The sequence below is a fragment of the Saccopteryx bilineata genome, chromosome X, assembly GCF_036850765.1.
Source record: "Saccopteryx bilineata isolate mSacBil1 chromosome X, mSacBil1_pri_phased_curated, whole genome shotgun sequence".
In the NCBI taxonomy this organism is placed as follows: Eukaryota; Metazoa; Chordata; class Mammalia; order Chiroptera; family Emballonuridae; genus Saccopteryx; species Saccopteryx bilineata.
In genome coordinates this window covers 113,290,239-113,305,534 of record NC_089502.1, presented here as the reverse complement: position 1 = coordinate 113,305,534, position 15,296 = coordinate 113,290,239, and the positions used below count along the sequence as shown (strand labels likewise).

At 43.2% G+C, this 15,296-nt stretch overlaps 1 protein-coding gene across 1 annotated transcript in view; it reads left to right on the top strand.

Moving 5' to 3' along the window:
* The first annotated feature begins 430 nt into the window (after positions 1 to 430).
* The window catches only part of XK (X-linked Kx blood group antigen, Kell and VPS13A binding protein), a 36,542-nt gene continuing 21,676 nt past the window's right edge, over positions 431 to 15,296 (top strand). The window contains exons 1-2 of the mRNA XM_066249453.1: positions 431 to 968; positions 9,544 to 9,806. Coding sequence (XP_066105550.1) covers positions 724 to 968; positions 9,544 to 9,806 — 508 coding nt within the window. The 5' untranslated portion in view covers positions 431 to 723. The remainder of the gene's footprint in view (positions 969 to 9,543; positions 9,807 to 15,296) is intronic.

Genomic DNA, 15,296 nt, shown 5'->3' with positions numbered 1-15,296 from the left:
AGGCAGTTTTTCTGGGAGAGATGTTGGCTCCAAAGGCTTATCTCTGATCCCTGGTTTTCTTTCACCCTTAGAAGCAGTACTTCAGACCATTGTATTTGAAAGGTTTAGGGTCTTGCTTACTTGGCCCAGTGAATAGGTAATCTGGATGCATGACAATACATTTGTACTTTGAAAAGCATCTGTGTGGTCAAGTTTCTTAAGGGACCAGAAAAATAGGCCCTTTGAGGAATTGAGGGGGGTCCCTAAGCCCAGCAAATAGAGACTAGGCTGGATGAGCATCCAGACCCTATCTCTGGGCCCCATAGGTAGCAGTTTACCAAAGGGATGTGAACGGTTTCTAAGGTGAACACCAACCAAAGGGCTCTAGGACCCAGAGGCTGCGCGCGGGGCTAGCAGGGCCTCAAAAGCCGTTGCGCCCAAACGCGGGCCGTCGCAAGCCGCGCGTTCACACCGTGCCCGGAGACCGCCGTCGCAGAGACGCCGCGGGCATTCTGAGGCGCGGGCGGCGCACGGCGCGCGTGGGCGTGTCCAGCGGAGCCACGCGCCCCGCCTCGGCGCAGCCGGGAGGTCGCCCCCAGGCTAACCTCGAGCGCCCGGGCCGCCAGCCCTCGGCGGGGAGCGCCCAGCGAGGGAGACGCGAGGCCGGACGTGCCAGGTGTCCCTCGGGCCGGCGCCGCCGCCGCTGCAGCGTCCGCCGGCGGTGCGCCCCTTGCACGCGCCGAGATGAAATTCCCGGGCTCGGTGCTGGCGTCCGTGTTTCTGTTCGTGGCCGAGACGATGGCGGCGCTGTACCTGAGCAGCACCTACCGCTCGGGCGGGGACCGCATGTGGCAGTCCCTGACGCTGCTCTTCTCGCTGCTGCCCTGCGCGCTCGTGCAGCTCACGCTCCTCTTCGTGCACCGCGACTTCAGCCGCGACCGGCCGCTCGTGCTGCTGCTCCACTTGCTGCAGCTCGGGCCCCTGTTCAGGTGAGTGTGGGCCCCGGGCCCGGGCCGCAGTCCCAGCCGCCTCCCCGCAGCGCGCTGGCGGGGGGTGGGGTGGGTGGGGTGGGGGGTGAGGTGGGGGGCGGGGGGCGGCCTCGGGAGGGACCGGTGCTGGGACCTGGGGGGGGACGGGGGGCGGGGGGCGGCCTCGGGAGGGACCGGTGCTGGGACCTAGGGGGGGGGGGCGGGGGGCGGCCTCGGGAGGGACCGGTGCTGGGACCTGGGGGGGGGCGGGGGGCGGCCTCGGGAGGGACCGGTGCTGGGACCTGGGGGGGGACGGGGGGCGGGGGGCGGCCTCGGGAGGGACCGGTGCTGGGACCTGGGCGGGACGGGGGGCGGCCTCGGGAGGGACCGGTGCTGGGACCTGGGGGGGGACGGGGGGCGGGGGGGCGGCCTCGGGAGGGACCGGTGCTGGGACCTGGGGGTGGGGTGGGGGGCGGGGGGCGGCCTCCGGAGGGACTGGTGCTGGGACCTGGGGCCGCGCCCGGGCTGGCGAGAGTGCCACCGAATCCTGGGATGGTGGCAGTAAAGCTGGGCATACTGCGTTCAGGTTAGGTTAATGCCTGTGAAATTGTCAACGTCCAACGGAGTTTGACTGACAGAAATGGCAATTTCATGTGTTTCGATCGTCTAAGAATCCAGGTGGACTCTAGGATTGGCTTGTGTCGTGACAGACCTTAGAGAAGTGTGTCCTATATCGCCTTTGGAGCAAAAAGTGGGGACAGATTTGTTAATTTATTAAACACTTGGAGTTTACTGTGTGCCAGGCACTGTTCTGAGCCCTTTACAAATATTAATTTATTCAATTTTCATACATAACTCTAGAAAGCCACACAGTCTTCTTTTCTTGTATGTGGAAGCATATGGGGTTGTAGAAGCGTCTTCTACCCCTGCATAATAAACCTAGTCCTTGAAGCTGGAACACAAAGTGCCCTAAAGACAGAAACTGGCTGTGTGTTAAGAAAAACTAGCAGTGACATTTCTGGAAATTAGTTTTTATTAACACAAAGCAAGAGAACGACATGATGATAAAGTAGTCTTTTTGGCTTATCCAAGGACCACAAAGAAAATTTAAAGTGTGTTGTTTTGATGTCTTTCATCTCTGTAGGAAAAGCAAAACCAAGGGTTTCTCTATGGCTTAGAAATAAATTTATATTACTGAACTTTAGATGTATGTTCTATATCTATATGTGCTGTAGAGGAATTGGAAGACACAGGCAGAGAATCACCTCAGCTCTCAGAGAATTCAGCTAGCCAAGGGCCTGTCCTAACAGAAAATATCTCCCCGTACAATATACCCCCCCCCTGCACACACAACTCAAAGTCAAACAACAGTATAGGTTTTACAGAGCCCTATAATAAAACTTTCCACTTCATATTAAAGACAGCTATTTTAGCTGACACTGTAATATGGACTTGTAGTTTACACATAGCCATGACAAATTTGGTGAACAGAATTCCAGAAGTTGCAGAATTCTAGAAAGGAGGAGAAACAGGTATGTTGGCAGAAGTAAGAAGTTGCTACTGACATCTAGAGAGCAAGGGAAAAGTTAGGGGAAAGAGAGAGAAAGAATGAGAGGGGGGATTTTAAAATTCCTACAACCTGGAGCCATTTATTAGGAGAGAGTTTGTCTTCCCTGGCCAGGTAGGCCACAGCGTACTGATTGTATTCCAGCTCAGTAAAATCAATGTGATCTGACTTTGGTCAAGTCATCCATCATTTCTTAACCTCATCTGTGAAAGGAAAACTCATTGCTAGTGATGTTTAAGTAAAGAGACAAAGAAAAGGGAACTGACATTTCTCAAATGCTTCCTGTGCTAGGTGGTTTGGTAGGTTCTTATATTCCTCAGTCCAATGAATCCTCATTGTGAACTAGATGTAATTGTCCCCATTTTATAGGTGAGAAAAATGAGACCCTACCTAGATCATGTCCACAAGACTGCTTAGAAATAGAGTGGAGTGAATTATGTTCTCTACACTCTGCTGAAGAAAGCAGAGGGGTATTGGGTCCATTTTATTGGCAATTCAGTCTCAAATTAAGAAATTTTGCTCATCTTGACAAAATTTAAAAGCACAACCTAAATAGTCATCCAGGTAAATGATGATACCCTATCACTTCTGCCATTTAAAATGTTTCTAAATACTAAGAGTGACCTAAGATAAAGCTTATGCTATAATATTATATATAAACACTGATGGCACTTAAAAACCTGAGCTTAAGGAACTCAAGCCAAGGCAAGAGTGGTAATTTCTGGATGGTAGAGTTATGGGTCATTTTTAATATTTTCTCCTGAAAAATAATAGAAAATGTATAATTTTCTCTTTTATTATACACTTCTCTATATTTTTCAGTTTTATAGTAAACATACTTTTTTTTCTTTTCCAAGTGAGAGGAGGGGAGATAGGCTCCTGCATGTGCCCCAACTAGAATCCACCCGGCAAGCCCCATCTGGGGGCAATGCTCTGCCCATCTGGGGCCATGCTCACAATGGAGCTATTTTTACTGCCTAAGGTGGAGGTTCCACGAAGCCATCCTCAGCACCCCGGCCAATTTGGCCAATTGCCTGGAACCAATGGAACCATGGCTGCAGGAGGGAGGGAGGGAGAGAGAGGGAGGGAAGGGGGGGGGGAGAGAGAGAGAAAGAGAAAGAGAAACGGGGGAGGAGTGGAGAATCAGCCGCTGCTTCTGTGAGACTGGGGAATCAAACCTGGAACATCCATACGCAGGCCGACACTCTACCACTGAGCAAACAGGCCAGGGCCTACAGTGAACATATTTTAACTTTATTAAAGAAAGAAAAACGTTGATGTTTTGAAGAGATAACTAGTTATATAAAAAGTTTCAACCCCATAAAATGACGAATTTCCAGAAAATTCTGAATGAGTCATTGTCTTTTTTTCAAGGGAAAACAAAACAAAACATAAAAACAACAACAAAGCAACAAACAACCCCCTTCTGTCAGTAAGGACTCTGTCATTCTAATGGAGCTGATTTATTTCGAGGTATCGAACCCATGATCTTAGAGCTGAAATACACAAGATGTAATTCCAAGCCTCTTAACCTCTAGAGCAGGGGTAGTCAACCTTTTTATACCTACCGCCCACTTTTGTATCCCTGTTAGTAGTAAAATTTTCTAACTGCCCACCAGTTCCACAGTAATGGTGATTTATAAAGTAGGGAAGTCACTTTACTTTATAAAATTTATAAAGCAGAGTTACAGCAAGTTAAAGCATATAATAATAATAATCACTTACCAAGTACTTTATGTCGGATTTTCGCTAAGTTTGGCAGAATAAGTCTTTATAGAACAATTTACTATAGTTAAATCTATCTTTTTATTTCTAATTTGGTTGCTCCACTACCACCCACCATGAAAGCTGAAACGCCCACTAGTGGGCGGTAGGGACCAGGTTGACTACCAGTGGTCTAGATGAAAAAAAGAGCAATTTGATGTTGTGTACTACTGTGACTTAATATGTTATTGGAAGTTCTCGCTAACTCTTAAGATTTTACATAGGATCAACATTATTTCCATAGTACAAAGGAGGGTCATGGTATGTTTCTTTTCCCTCCTTATCGATTAGACTTAGTAATATTTTTGAATTGATTTTGGAAAATGTATGTCCGTTTATCTTTCAGTGCATACTAACTGGCCCAAAACACTCTTTTTAGATGAGATACTGTTTTTGAATGTACTCAGTCAAATTGCATTATATTATACCATAATGATTATGGGCTAAATACTGCAAACTAGACCCTGCTGCTGCTTTCCTTTGGGAAATACTGAAGAGCACCATATTTCATTAATATCCGTCTTATATTTAAAACTAAAGTACCTGTTTGTATGGCTGTTTCCACATTAAAGCTGGGTTTCAGTGATTTTAAGGACAGTCTTATTGTGAATAATAATAGATACTCTGGAAAACCAGAGGGGAGAAAATACCTCTTAACGACACCAAAATTAATTTAGTATTTTATAATATGTTAATGTTATAAATTAATTGAGAGAAGGAATGAATATAAATGAGTTACCGTATTTTTCGCTCCATATGATGCACCTGATCATAAGACACACCTAGGGCTTTAAGGAGGTTAAAATATTTAATAAAATACTGTATTTTTTGCTCCATTAGACACACGGGCATTTTCCCCTCTACTTTTTTGGGAAAAAGTGTGTCTTATGGAGCAAAAAATACGGTACTTGTTCAAGGAATTTTCCTCCATTTTCATTTACTGGTATAATGAGGGGAAAATGGCACATGAAAATCTGGTTTATATAGCTAAGTTCCAGTAATATTTTGTAGAACATTGCAAAATGATTCACCATAGTATTTCTCTGTATTGTAAACTTTCAAAAGACTTTAAAATAATAATAGCATAAATTTAAAGAGCATTTTTTGTTTGCAAAATGCTTTTACATGCAGTATTTAATTCCATCCACTGTAGAACACTGTGAGCTCTCATTATCTTATTTTTACAGTTGAGGAATTGAGGCTGAGTGAGATTATGCAAGTGGCTTTTCAAAGCTCACATGGCTCTTTCTATTTAACCAGTTTGGTTCTTATGTAGCCTCACCACGCATGTGTGCCTTATGAAGATAACATGGCATGGAGGAAGTCATAGTCAGTATTTCTTTTGAAAACACATTTTACTAACTACCTTCAAGGCTTTCTGTTGCATCAGATTATTTATACTGACACCCACCAGCTTGCATGGTTTCAGCTGAGGAATGAACTCTTTTCTCTATGGTGCTTGAAAAGGAGATAGAGTAAAAACAAAAAATGGATCAGCCTGCTGACTGTCTACATTAGGGGTGGGCAAACTGTGTCCCACAGGCCAAATCCTCCCACTGCCTGTTTTGTAAATAAAGTTTTATTAGAACAGCCATGCTGATTAATTTATGTACTGTATATATGACTGCTTTTGCAGTATAGTGGCACAGTTGACAAGTTGCAATACAGATCATGACCTGTAAAGCCTAAAATATTTACTCTTTGTAAATACAGATAAAGTTTGCCAATCATTGGTCATGATACTGAAAGGCTACCTTGAACAATTTTGATTAAAATATTTAATTTATGGCTATATTTAGACAACTTCTTAAGGAAAAAAGGAACAGATTAGAGTAACTGGATGAATCTTGGTAATTCCAGTAAGAAATATAAATTTGTTTTTTATTTCTTTTTTTTTTTAATTTTTTTATTTATTCATTTTAGAGAGGAGAGAGAAAGGGAGAGAGAAACAGAGAGAGGAGAGAGAGACAGAGAGAGAAGGTGGGGAGGAGCTGGAAACATCAACTCCTATATGTGCCTTGACCAGGCAAGCCCAGGGTTTTGAACCGGTGACCTCAGCATTTCCAGGTCGACACTTTATCCACTGCGCCACCACAGGTCAGGCAGTTTTTTATTTCTTAACTAGTAGTGGCAAGTAGTAGAGGTCCTAGGGCCTTTGACAAACTTATTAAACACCTACTACGTGTGCAACTGTACTAAGATAAATGTATTTAGTTGGAAAAAACAGTGGATTGCAAGGGGGTCCACCTTGGCTTCAAGGCCACTTCTGTGATTAGTTCATTCTGGGAAATTTTTTTATTTCCTTTGGTAGACACTGAAGTTTCATTTCATCTGCAACTGAGCTACCCTGCCAAAGCTAACAATCTCTTTGGTCAGTATCAGTCAGCTCAAGCACTCCACTGTGTGTGTGTGTGTGTGTGAGAGAGAGAGAGAGGGAGAGAGAGAGAGAGGGAAAGGAAAGGAGGGAGAGGGAGGGAGGGGTTTGTATATATTTTTATACTTATGTAATTTTATTTTAACAACAAAAGGAATTTTCTATATAAATTCTATTGTAATTTGTTCATTTTACTTACCAAACATAGTAAACATTTTTATATATTAGTAGATACATACATGTCTGTAACATCACATTTAAGGACTGGATAATATTTCATTGAATACATGTGTTAAAATTTATTTACTCATTATTTTATTTGGGGATCCTTAGCATATTCCCAGAATTTTGCTGTTGCAAATAATGCTATGATTCAAATTCTTATAGTAGGTTTTCTTTCAAAGTGAGTTAATATGTGAGAAATATTTCATAAACTGAAAGTGCTGTATAAATATTAGCTGCATTTATTATTCATCATTCTTATCATGTTATGTCTCATTTTCCCATTTAGAATGTGATTGCCTCTAAACAAGGCATTGGTATCCAGCTACCTTTGTATTCCTCACAGCACATAGTAAAGTGCACTTGCATTCATCATATATTTGAAAATGAAGATGATGGTCAGTGCTTATTGTGGTCAGTGGTCCAACAATGTGAACTTGCTAGGCCTTAAACAGTCGTAGATTGGAATTTTTTCTCAGGACAAAGTTACATTAGCTGCACTTGAACTCATAACCTGAACTTCATTATTCTCAAGTGCACAAATTGGGCCAGGATGTTTCACATGTTTTCATGTAATATGCTAACATGTCTGTGACCCCACTGGACACAATGTAGCAGATAAACCGTGCCTGCGCGCGTGCGTGCGCGCGCGCGCGCACACACACACACACACACACACTTCTATGTACCTTTCTCCTAGGAGCAAATGAACAAAGGTGATAATCACAAAACATGTCCACTTTGTACTCACCAGAGAGGTTCCTGCATTTTTCTTATATCAAGTTTTATTATTTCAAATTATAAATATATTCTTTTTTTTTTTTTGTATTTTTCTGAAGCTGGAAACGGGGAGAGACAGTCAGACAGACTCCCGCATGCGCCCGACTGGAATCCACCCGGCACGCCCACCAGGGGCGATGCTCTGCCCACCAGGGGGCGTCGCTCTGCCACGACCAGAGCCACTCCAGCGCCTGGGGCAGAGGCCAAGGAGCCATCCCCAGCGCCCGGGCCATCTTTGCTCCAATGGAGCCTTGGCTGCGGAAGGGGAAGAGAGAGACAGAGAGGAAGGGGGGGTGGAGAAGCAAATGGGCGCCTCTCCTATGTGCCCTGGTGGGGAATCGAACCCGGGTCCCCGCCAGGCTGACGCTCTACTGCTGAGCCAACCGGCCAGGGCCTCAAATTATAAATATATTCTTATTGCCATAGTTGCCTCAGGGTGAGAATACAGAGTTAAAAATATTCAGTAAAATAATTGAAGCCATAAAAATTTCCGACAGTGTTATGAGTTTGTTATAAAAATGTGTGTTTGGGGGAAAATGTTCTTTAATAATTTTAAACTGAAAACCATGAGCATTTTTCTTATTTCTAGAAAACCCCATTTTTGCCAGCATTTTTCTGACGATTTTTTACTGAATTTTTTGAGGTGACATTAGTTCACAAATCCATGCAGGATTCAAGTGTACAGCTCAATAAAACATCACCTGCACACTGCATCGTGCACCCATTGCCCCAAGCAGTCTCTTTCTATCCCTATTTATCCTCCACCTACTCCCAACCCCCATCCCTCTGGCTGTCACTGTCCCCTGTGTACATGTTACGTGTATATGTATACTTGGGGTTTTTTGCTTAATTCCTTCACCTTCTTTCATCCCCAAGCCTCTTCCCCTCTGACAGTAAATTTTTGAACATACAGAAAACAACCTGAAAGAACTGTTTGGTTAACACCCAAGGTACTAACCACTTGGACTCTATAATTAACATTTTGTTTCACACATTTATCTAACCCTCTATTGATCCATCAGTCCATTTGTGTCTGTGTAGACTTCAAAGTAAATCAGATACACCAGTAGTACTCTTTCTCCCTTTAGTAACCATATCGTTACCTAGAGAGGAAGTCCAATTTTAAAAGCCAGGTACTCTAGCAGTGTAGAAAGGTGACGGGTTATGACTCCATTCCCAGGGTAGGCTTGAAATTCAGTACATTAATCATAACTGGCAGGCCCCCAGGCATTATTGACTTTAGTCATGTTCCATAAGGGCTTATGAGAGCAGAGATAGGAAATATAGTCTTCCAGGGGGATGTGAAATGGCAAACTGCTCTGTGCTGGGAGGGAGGGGGAATCTCTCAACCATTGCTGCTGCTTTACTTGAGGAAGATTGGGACATCTATTGGTGCATAAAAGAATATATATATATATATATATATATATATATATATATTTATTTATTTCTAGATATATAAATATTTCAGTATGGACATATATTTTGTATTATCTCCATAACAAGGTGGCAAAGTAGGTTTTATCTCTGCTTTATAATTGAGGGAAATGGCTGAAGGGTTAAATGACTTGCCCAGAGCTACACAGCTAATAAGTGTAAGAAAGGCAAATTGAATTATTTTTCTGTGTCTTTACTTGGTTTACTGGCCTCAGTGGGCTTCAGTGTCACTTCTCAATTTCATTCTCACTCAGTTCCAGCTGGCCAGCTGGAAGGACTCAAAAGGACTTCCTGCTCAGAACTGGCCCTTGGAGTAATGATTTTAGAGGAGGGGCTGCAGTCGAGAGTAGGCAAGTCAAGCAAGGCTTTGAGAATCGAGTTAAGTGTAAGCAGACTGAGAGAAGAGAATCCTGTCTGCCTCTGATTGTCATGACTTGCTGATTTGTTTCCAGGTGTTTTGAAGTCTTATGCATCTATTGTCAGTCAGGCAACATGGAAGAACCTTATGTCAGCATCACCAAGAAGCGACAGATGCCAAAAAATGGCCTCTCAGAGGAGGTTGAGAAGGAAGTGGGCCAGGCAGAGGGCAAGCTGATCACCCACCGATCTGCGTTCAGCCGGGCCTCGGTGATCCAGGCTTTCCTGGGCTCGGCTCCCCAGCTGACCCTGCAGCTGTATATAAGCACCTTGCAGCAGAAAGTCACTGCCGGAAGATGTATGTATATTTTTTATTTCTGCCTGCCTTTGGGGATAAAATGGGGAGCAAACCATAAAGTTTATTTTGTTTTAGGGTGAAATTCATTCAAACGTGCATTCAATCCTGAGTTCGCATTCCAGTTATGAAGCTCAAATCTTAGTAAGTTAAAACAACAACGTTTATTTGCTTATGAATCTATAATTTGGGCAGGGCTCAGAAAGGCTCACTTATGGTCTATTGTTCGTCAGCTGGGGTGGCCCAAAGATAGGAGGCTTGAGTGCACTGAAGACCCGTCCATCTATTTTTTATTGTTTTTTTTTTTTTTCTTTTGTTTTTTTTTTTTTTTTTTTTTTAATTTTTCTGAAGCTGGAAACAGGGAGAGACAGTCAGACAGACTCCCGCATGCGCCCGACCGGGATCCACCCGGCACGCCCACCAGGGGCGACGCTCTGCCCACCAGGGGGCGATGCTCTGCCCATCCTGGGCGTCGCCATGTTGCGACCAGAGCCACTCTAGCGCCTGGGGCAGAGGCCACAGAGCCATCCCCAGCGCCCGGGCCATCTTTGCTCCAATGGAGCCTTGGCTGCGGGAGGGGAAGAGAGAGACAGAGAGGAAGGAGGGGGAGGGCGGGGGGTGGAGAAGCAAATGGGCGCTTCTCCTGTGTGCCCTGGCCGGGAATCGAACCCGGGTCCTCCGCACGCTAGGCCGATGCTCTACCGCTGAGCCACCGGCCAGGGCTATTTTTTATTGTTGATACTGGCTGGTGCTGGTGGTCTCAGATCTTTCCCACTTCATCTCTCTATGGGCAGGTGTGGGCTTCATCGTGGCATGGCGGCTGCTTTCAAGTCGGGTCCTCATAGGGAGAGAGGGCCAGGTGGACGAGTTTCTTTCACCTTCTGTGATGCAGCCTTGGAAGTCAAGTGACATCACCTGTGCTATATGTTCTTTGTTGAAGCAGTCAGGAATCCTGCTGAACTTGAAAGGAAAGGGGGAAAGGAAACTGACTCTGGTTGGGGTAGGGCAGAGTTCTGGAAGTTCACTGCAGTGACCATTTTGGAAAATACAGCTGCCAGACGTCAGGCCTCTTGGGATTTTCTCTCTGTTGGTGATAGTTTTAAAGCAGCTGAGTGAGATGGTTGGTTGTAACAGCTTCTTCGTGGTAAGCAATAGAAGCAGGAGTGCTTCCCTGTCTTATTGCAGTTTAAATAGTTATCTCAGCTTTTAAATGAACAGTTCTCTAACCTTTGGCCTGCTCTCATGATCAAATTAAGGGCAAGTTTTGGTTAAGCCAGATTTCAAAGAAAACCTCCACGTGCATGGACACAGTGAAAAACCATGTGAGAAGAGGAAATAGCCCCTTTCAAATATTAATATTATGGGTGAATGAAACTAGATATTCTGATAAGTTTTACTATATAGATAAGGAAAAATGAGTTAAAATCCTTAAGTTGAAAAATACATATTTAAGATAATACTGAAATTAGAATTTAAAAAAGCAATCACTTATTAATTTAACTTCCCTTAATATTATCCTTTTCATGCCTATATTCCAGTCTGCATGGTAGAATGTCTTAATTTATGACTGGGTTGCAGGGTATTTGCATATCATAGCTGTCTCCCTTATCCAGGTTACCTCAGAGTAACTATGATTTTTAAGATATATCAGGACCTTAAGTTGAGATTTGGAACCTTGGTGAATTAACCTTAATGTGGAAATCCCTTCCACAGCTACAGGCAAATAGTAGGTGCTCAGTAAATACCACAGCATCTTGGTTTTGAATAACTTATAACTGGAATAGGCATTGACCAAGGTGTATCCTTTGTTTTTTGTTTTGTTTTGTTTTAAGACTTTATTTATTTAATTTTCAGAGAGGGGAGAGAGAGAGACACACACACACACACACACACACACACACACAAGGAGGAGGAGCAGGAAGCATCAACTCCCATATGTGCCTTGACTAGGCAAGCCCAGAGTTTCGAACTGGTGACCTCAGTGTTCCAGGTTGACACTATCCCACTGCGCCACCACAGGTCAGATGACCAAGGTGTATCCTTTGTATGCCACTATACTCCTTTCCCAGTTCAGTGTTTTTCCATGCTGTGGGCAGGGACACAACGAGGAACCAGATGTGATTATAATCTGTTTGATTTTTATAAGTAGACCCAATTTTTTTCCTCAGTATGTTGAAAATGAAAATTGCCTTATAGTTCACAGGTCAGGAGTAGACAGTCCATGGGCTAGATCAAGCGCTGCTTGTTTGTTTGTTTTTAATAAATAATTTTTTTATTAATTTTAATGGGGTGACATCAATAAACCAGGGTACATATATTCAGAGACAACATGTCCAGGTTATCCTGTCATTCAATTATGTTGCATACCCATCACTGCTTGTTTTTGTAAATAAAATTTTATTGGAACACAACCCCACGTATTTTCATTTACCTACTGTCTTTGCTTGGTTGTTGTTCTATTGTTTCTGTTTTTGCTTTAGCATATTTAAGTAGCTGTAAAGGAGAATATATGGTCTATAAAGCTTAAAATATTTACCGTCTGGCTCTTGACAAAAAAAGTTTGCCAACCCTCACTATAGTTTTTCAGACAGAATTCTGTTTGGGAAAATAAAAATCTATCTCATAAATGTCAATATCACAATGAATATCTGTGAGATGCCCCTAAAGGACTTGGAAAAATGTAAGTTCTCTGAGAATTAAACAATAAATTAAATATATGTGGAAAAAGGAAATGAACATTGTCCTCTTAAAAATTCAGATGGTTACCATTTATACAGGTCTTCACTAACCATAGTCGCTGCCTTAGCATGCCTGGGGAAGGAATTCACCAGGAAGGAGAAAGGCAGTTATAATTGGATAGGGTGTGTCCCAGAGGCAAACATCGAGAGTATCTGTCATGTGCCTAGGGATACATTTGCTGCAAGAGACAAATGCTTGACTATAGGGTTAAACACCCAAGGTTTATTTTGCTCATTTAACGAAATTGGAGAGAGGCTTTTTTTTTTTTTTTTGCTGTCTGGCATTATTTCAGCTGCTCATCACGATGTTGATGTCCCTACAATTCCACTGGTCTTTTAGCCAGCAGTGCATCTCATGGAGTTGCAGAGTGCTAAGAGGTGGATGGAATCTGAGGGGTCATCATGCCTGACGTTGCACTTTATGTAGAAATCCTGTTTTTGGTGTGTCCGAAAGGTGATCCATGAACCTCTGCTTGACTGTGTTTAGCAGTAGAGCTCTCAGGACTCAAAAGGCGGTGTTCCATTGATAAAACACTTGGTAGAAAATTCTTTTTTATATAATAAGCTAAGTGGGACTTTTTCTTTTCTCCCAGAAGTGATATCAGGTCCAAGTGCTAGTAGATAACACTGCATTCAGAAAAAAATGCCACAAGGTATTGGCCAGATTTCCTTTTTCAGGATTTTACAAGAGTGACAGACCAGTTCTACCACAGTCAACTCCCTACATCCCCACCCTCAGGTTCTGTAAGGAAGTATGTCCCTGTGGGAAAGAACTAAGAGAATAGGGACTTCTATAACATACTATATATGGTGAGAGGCCACTCCTTCCCCTCCCAGAAGCCAACTATAAAGTGGAGTTTCAAGATAAAGAGTGCTCATAACATGGATGGCCAAGTAATTCACTCCCTGCCTTCTTCTTAGCTGGGAACACATAGGCCCGCCTCAACTGATGGTTCCTTCAGAGATAGCTTGTTATGTGTACCCTGGAGTTTAGGAGCATGCATGAACATAGGCACTGTGGCCTGCTTCTCACATGTTGACTTCTGAAGGAGGGAGTCTTGAAGGAATAGCCTGGAGTGAGTTGAGACTGTTACCGTATTCCTGGAAAGGGGACAAGAGTGCTTTACTGTATTAGCTAACAATTGTGAGTAACAAACTACCCAAGTTTAGTGGTTTAAGCCATAAGCATTTATTATTGTTCGACAGTCTACAGGTCAACTGGGAAGTTCTGGTCTGCACCAGGCTATGCCGTTCTTGACTGAGCGTGCTGATTAGCCTGTGGGTCAGTTGGGAATGACTGGCCTAGGATGGCTGCACTTGGAATGGTTCACTTCTAAGTGGTCTCTACTTCCAGAGCCATTTGCCTTCCAGTAGCACGGTGCTGAGGTCAAAGAGTGCAGAGCTGCAGAGATTCTTATGGGTAGTAGGCTTAGAACTGGGACACCATCACTTCTTTCCCATTCTGTGTCCACAGTTAAGAGGAGATTGGAGGAGAAAACAAATCCCTCATGATAATATCTCACCAAGGTGACACAACTAAGTAGAGCATTTTCATTTATATTATGTTGAAATCAGCCTCCATTAATCTTCAGCCTGATGGTTAGAAATTATTTTTTTCCTCTAAAGCAACATACATATCTACTTCCCCTTACCACATGGCAGATCTCCACATTTACAGCTGTCCTGTCTTTTTCTTTTCCAGTCTCCAGATCCTTGAATCATTTCTCTAATGGCATGCTTTGAAGCCATAAAAGTCACTGAGGTTGAGATATAATCTGACTTTCACTTTTTTTTCTTAAAACATGACATTCATAATTGTATGTGATATTGCAGACTTATTTTGACAAGAGTTGTTAGCAGTGGGATTACGTTTTTTTTTCTTTTTTGTTTTACTTTAATCTAAATTATGAGATTTTATTTATGTGCCCAAATGTAGCTTTTGGAGGAGCTGAATCACAGTTGGTTCATACTGATGGATGGTTCAGTCAGTGCTCCCAGTTCCTTTTCCAGACTGAGAGCAGCGAAACCAAGATTTACCCATCCAATACCAGAACGGTGTATTTTGGAATATAGAAAGGTAGGGCTTGATATATTTTCTTGTTACATTTCCTTTTGTTGGATTCAAGCCCAGTGTATCAGTCTGTTGAGATAATTTTGAATCATGACTCTGCTATCTTCTCAGTTTTGTCTCAGCTATAATTTTATGTTTTCATCCAACAGTTGGAAAGAATGTGAGACTAGGAAAGTCCAAAGCCACAGCCTTGAGCACTTCTTGACAAATGCCCTTTAGCCTAAAAGGAAGTAGTGAAGAGTATTAGTACAGATTGCTTATCCAGTTGCAAATCTGGCTATACTCCTATTAAAATATGCACCAGTTCTCTTTTTATCAGACTACAACCAGTCTGGAGTTTGGGTCACCTGCTCCCGAAATAGCCAATAAGCAGAGACCCAGTGTGAGAGGGAAACAGGCATCTTTATCCAGATTGCCAGCAACCTGAGAAGACATGGGGCACATTCTAGCCCAAAGCCTGCCTTACAATTTCAGCTGTGAAGGATGATTATATAATTTCTCAAGGGAAGTTAGTACAATGTGCTGCATGCATTAATCCTGTAGGAGTCATAGATCAAGACAGTCAGTTTGCGGAATCCTAATCTCTTTTTCCAGGACATAAAGCAAGAAGGCAGGTTCCCAGAATCGTAATCATAAAGCAGGACTGCCACTTCCCAGAATCACAATCTCTTTCCTGGGATGACA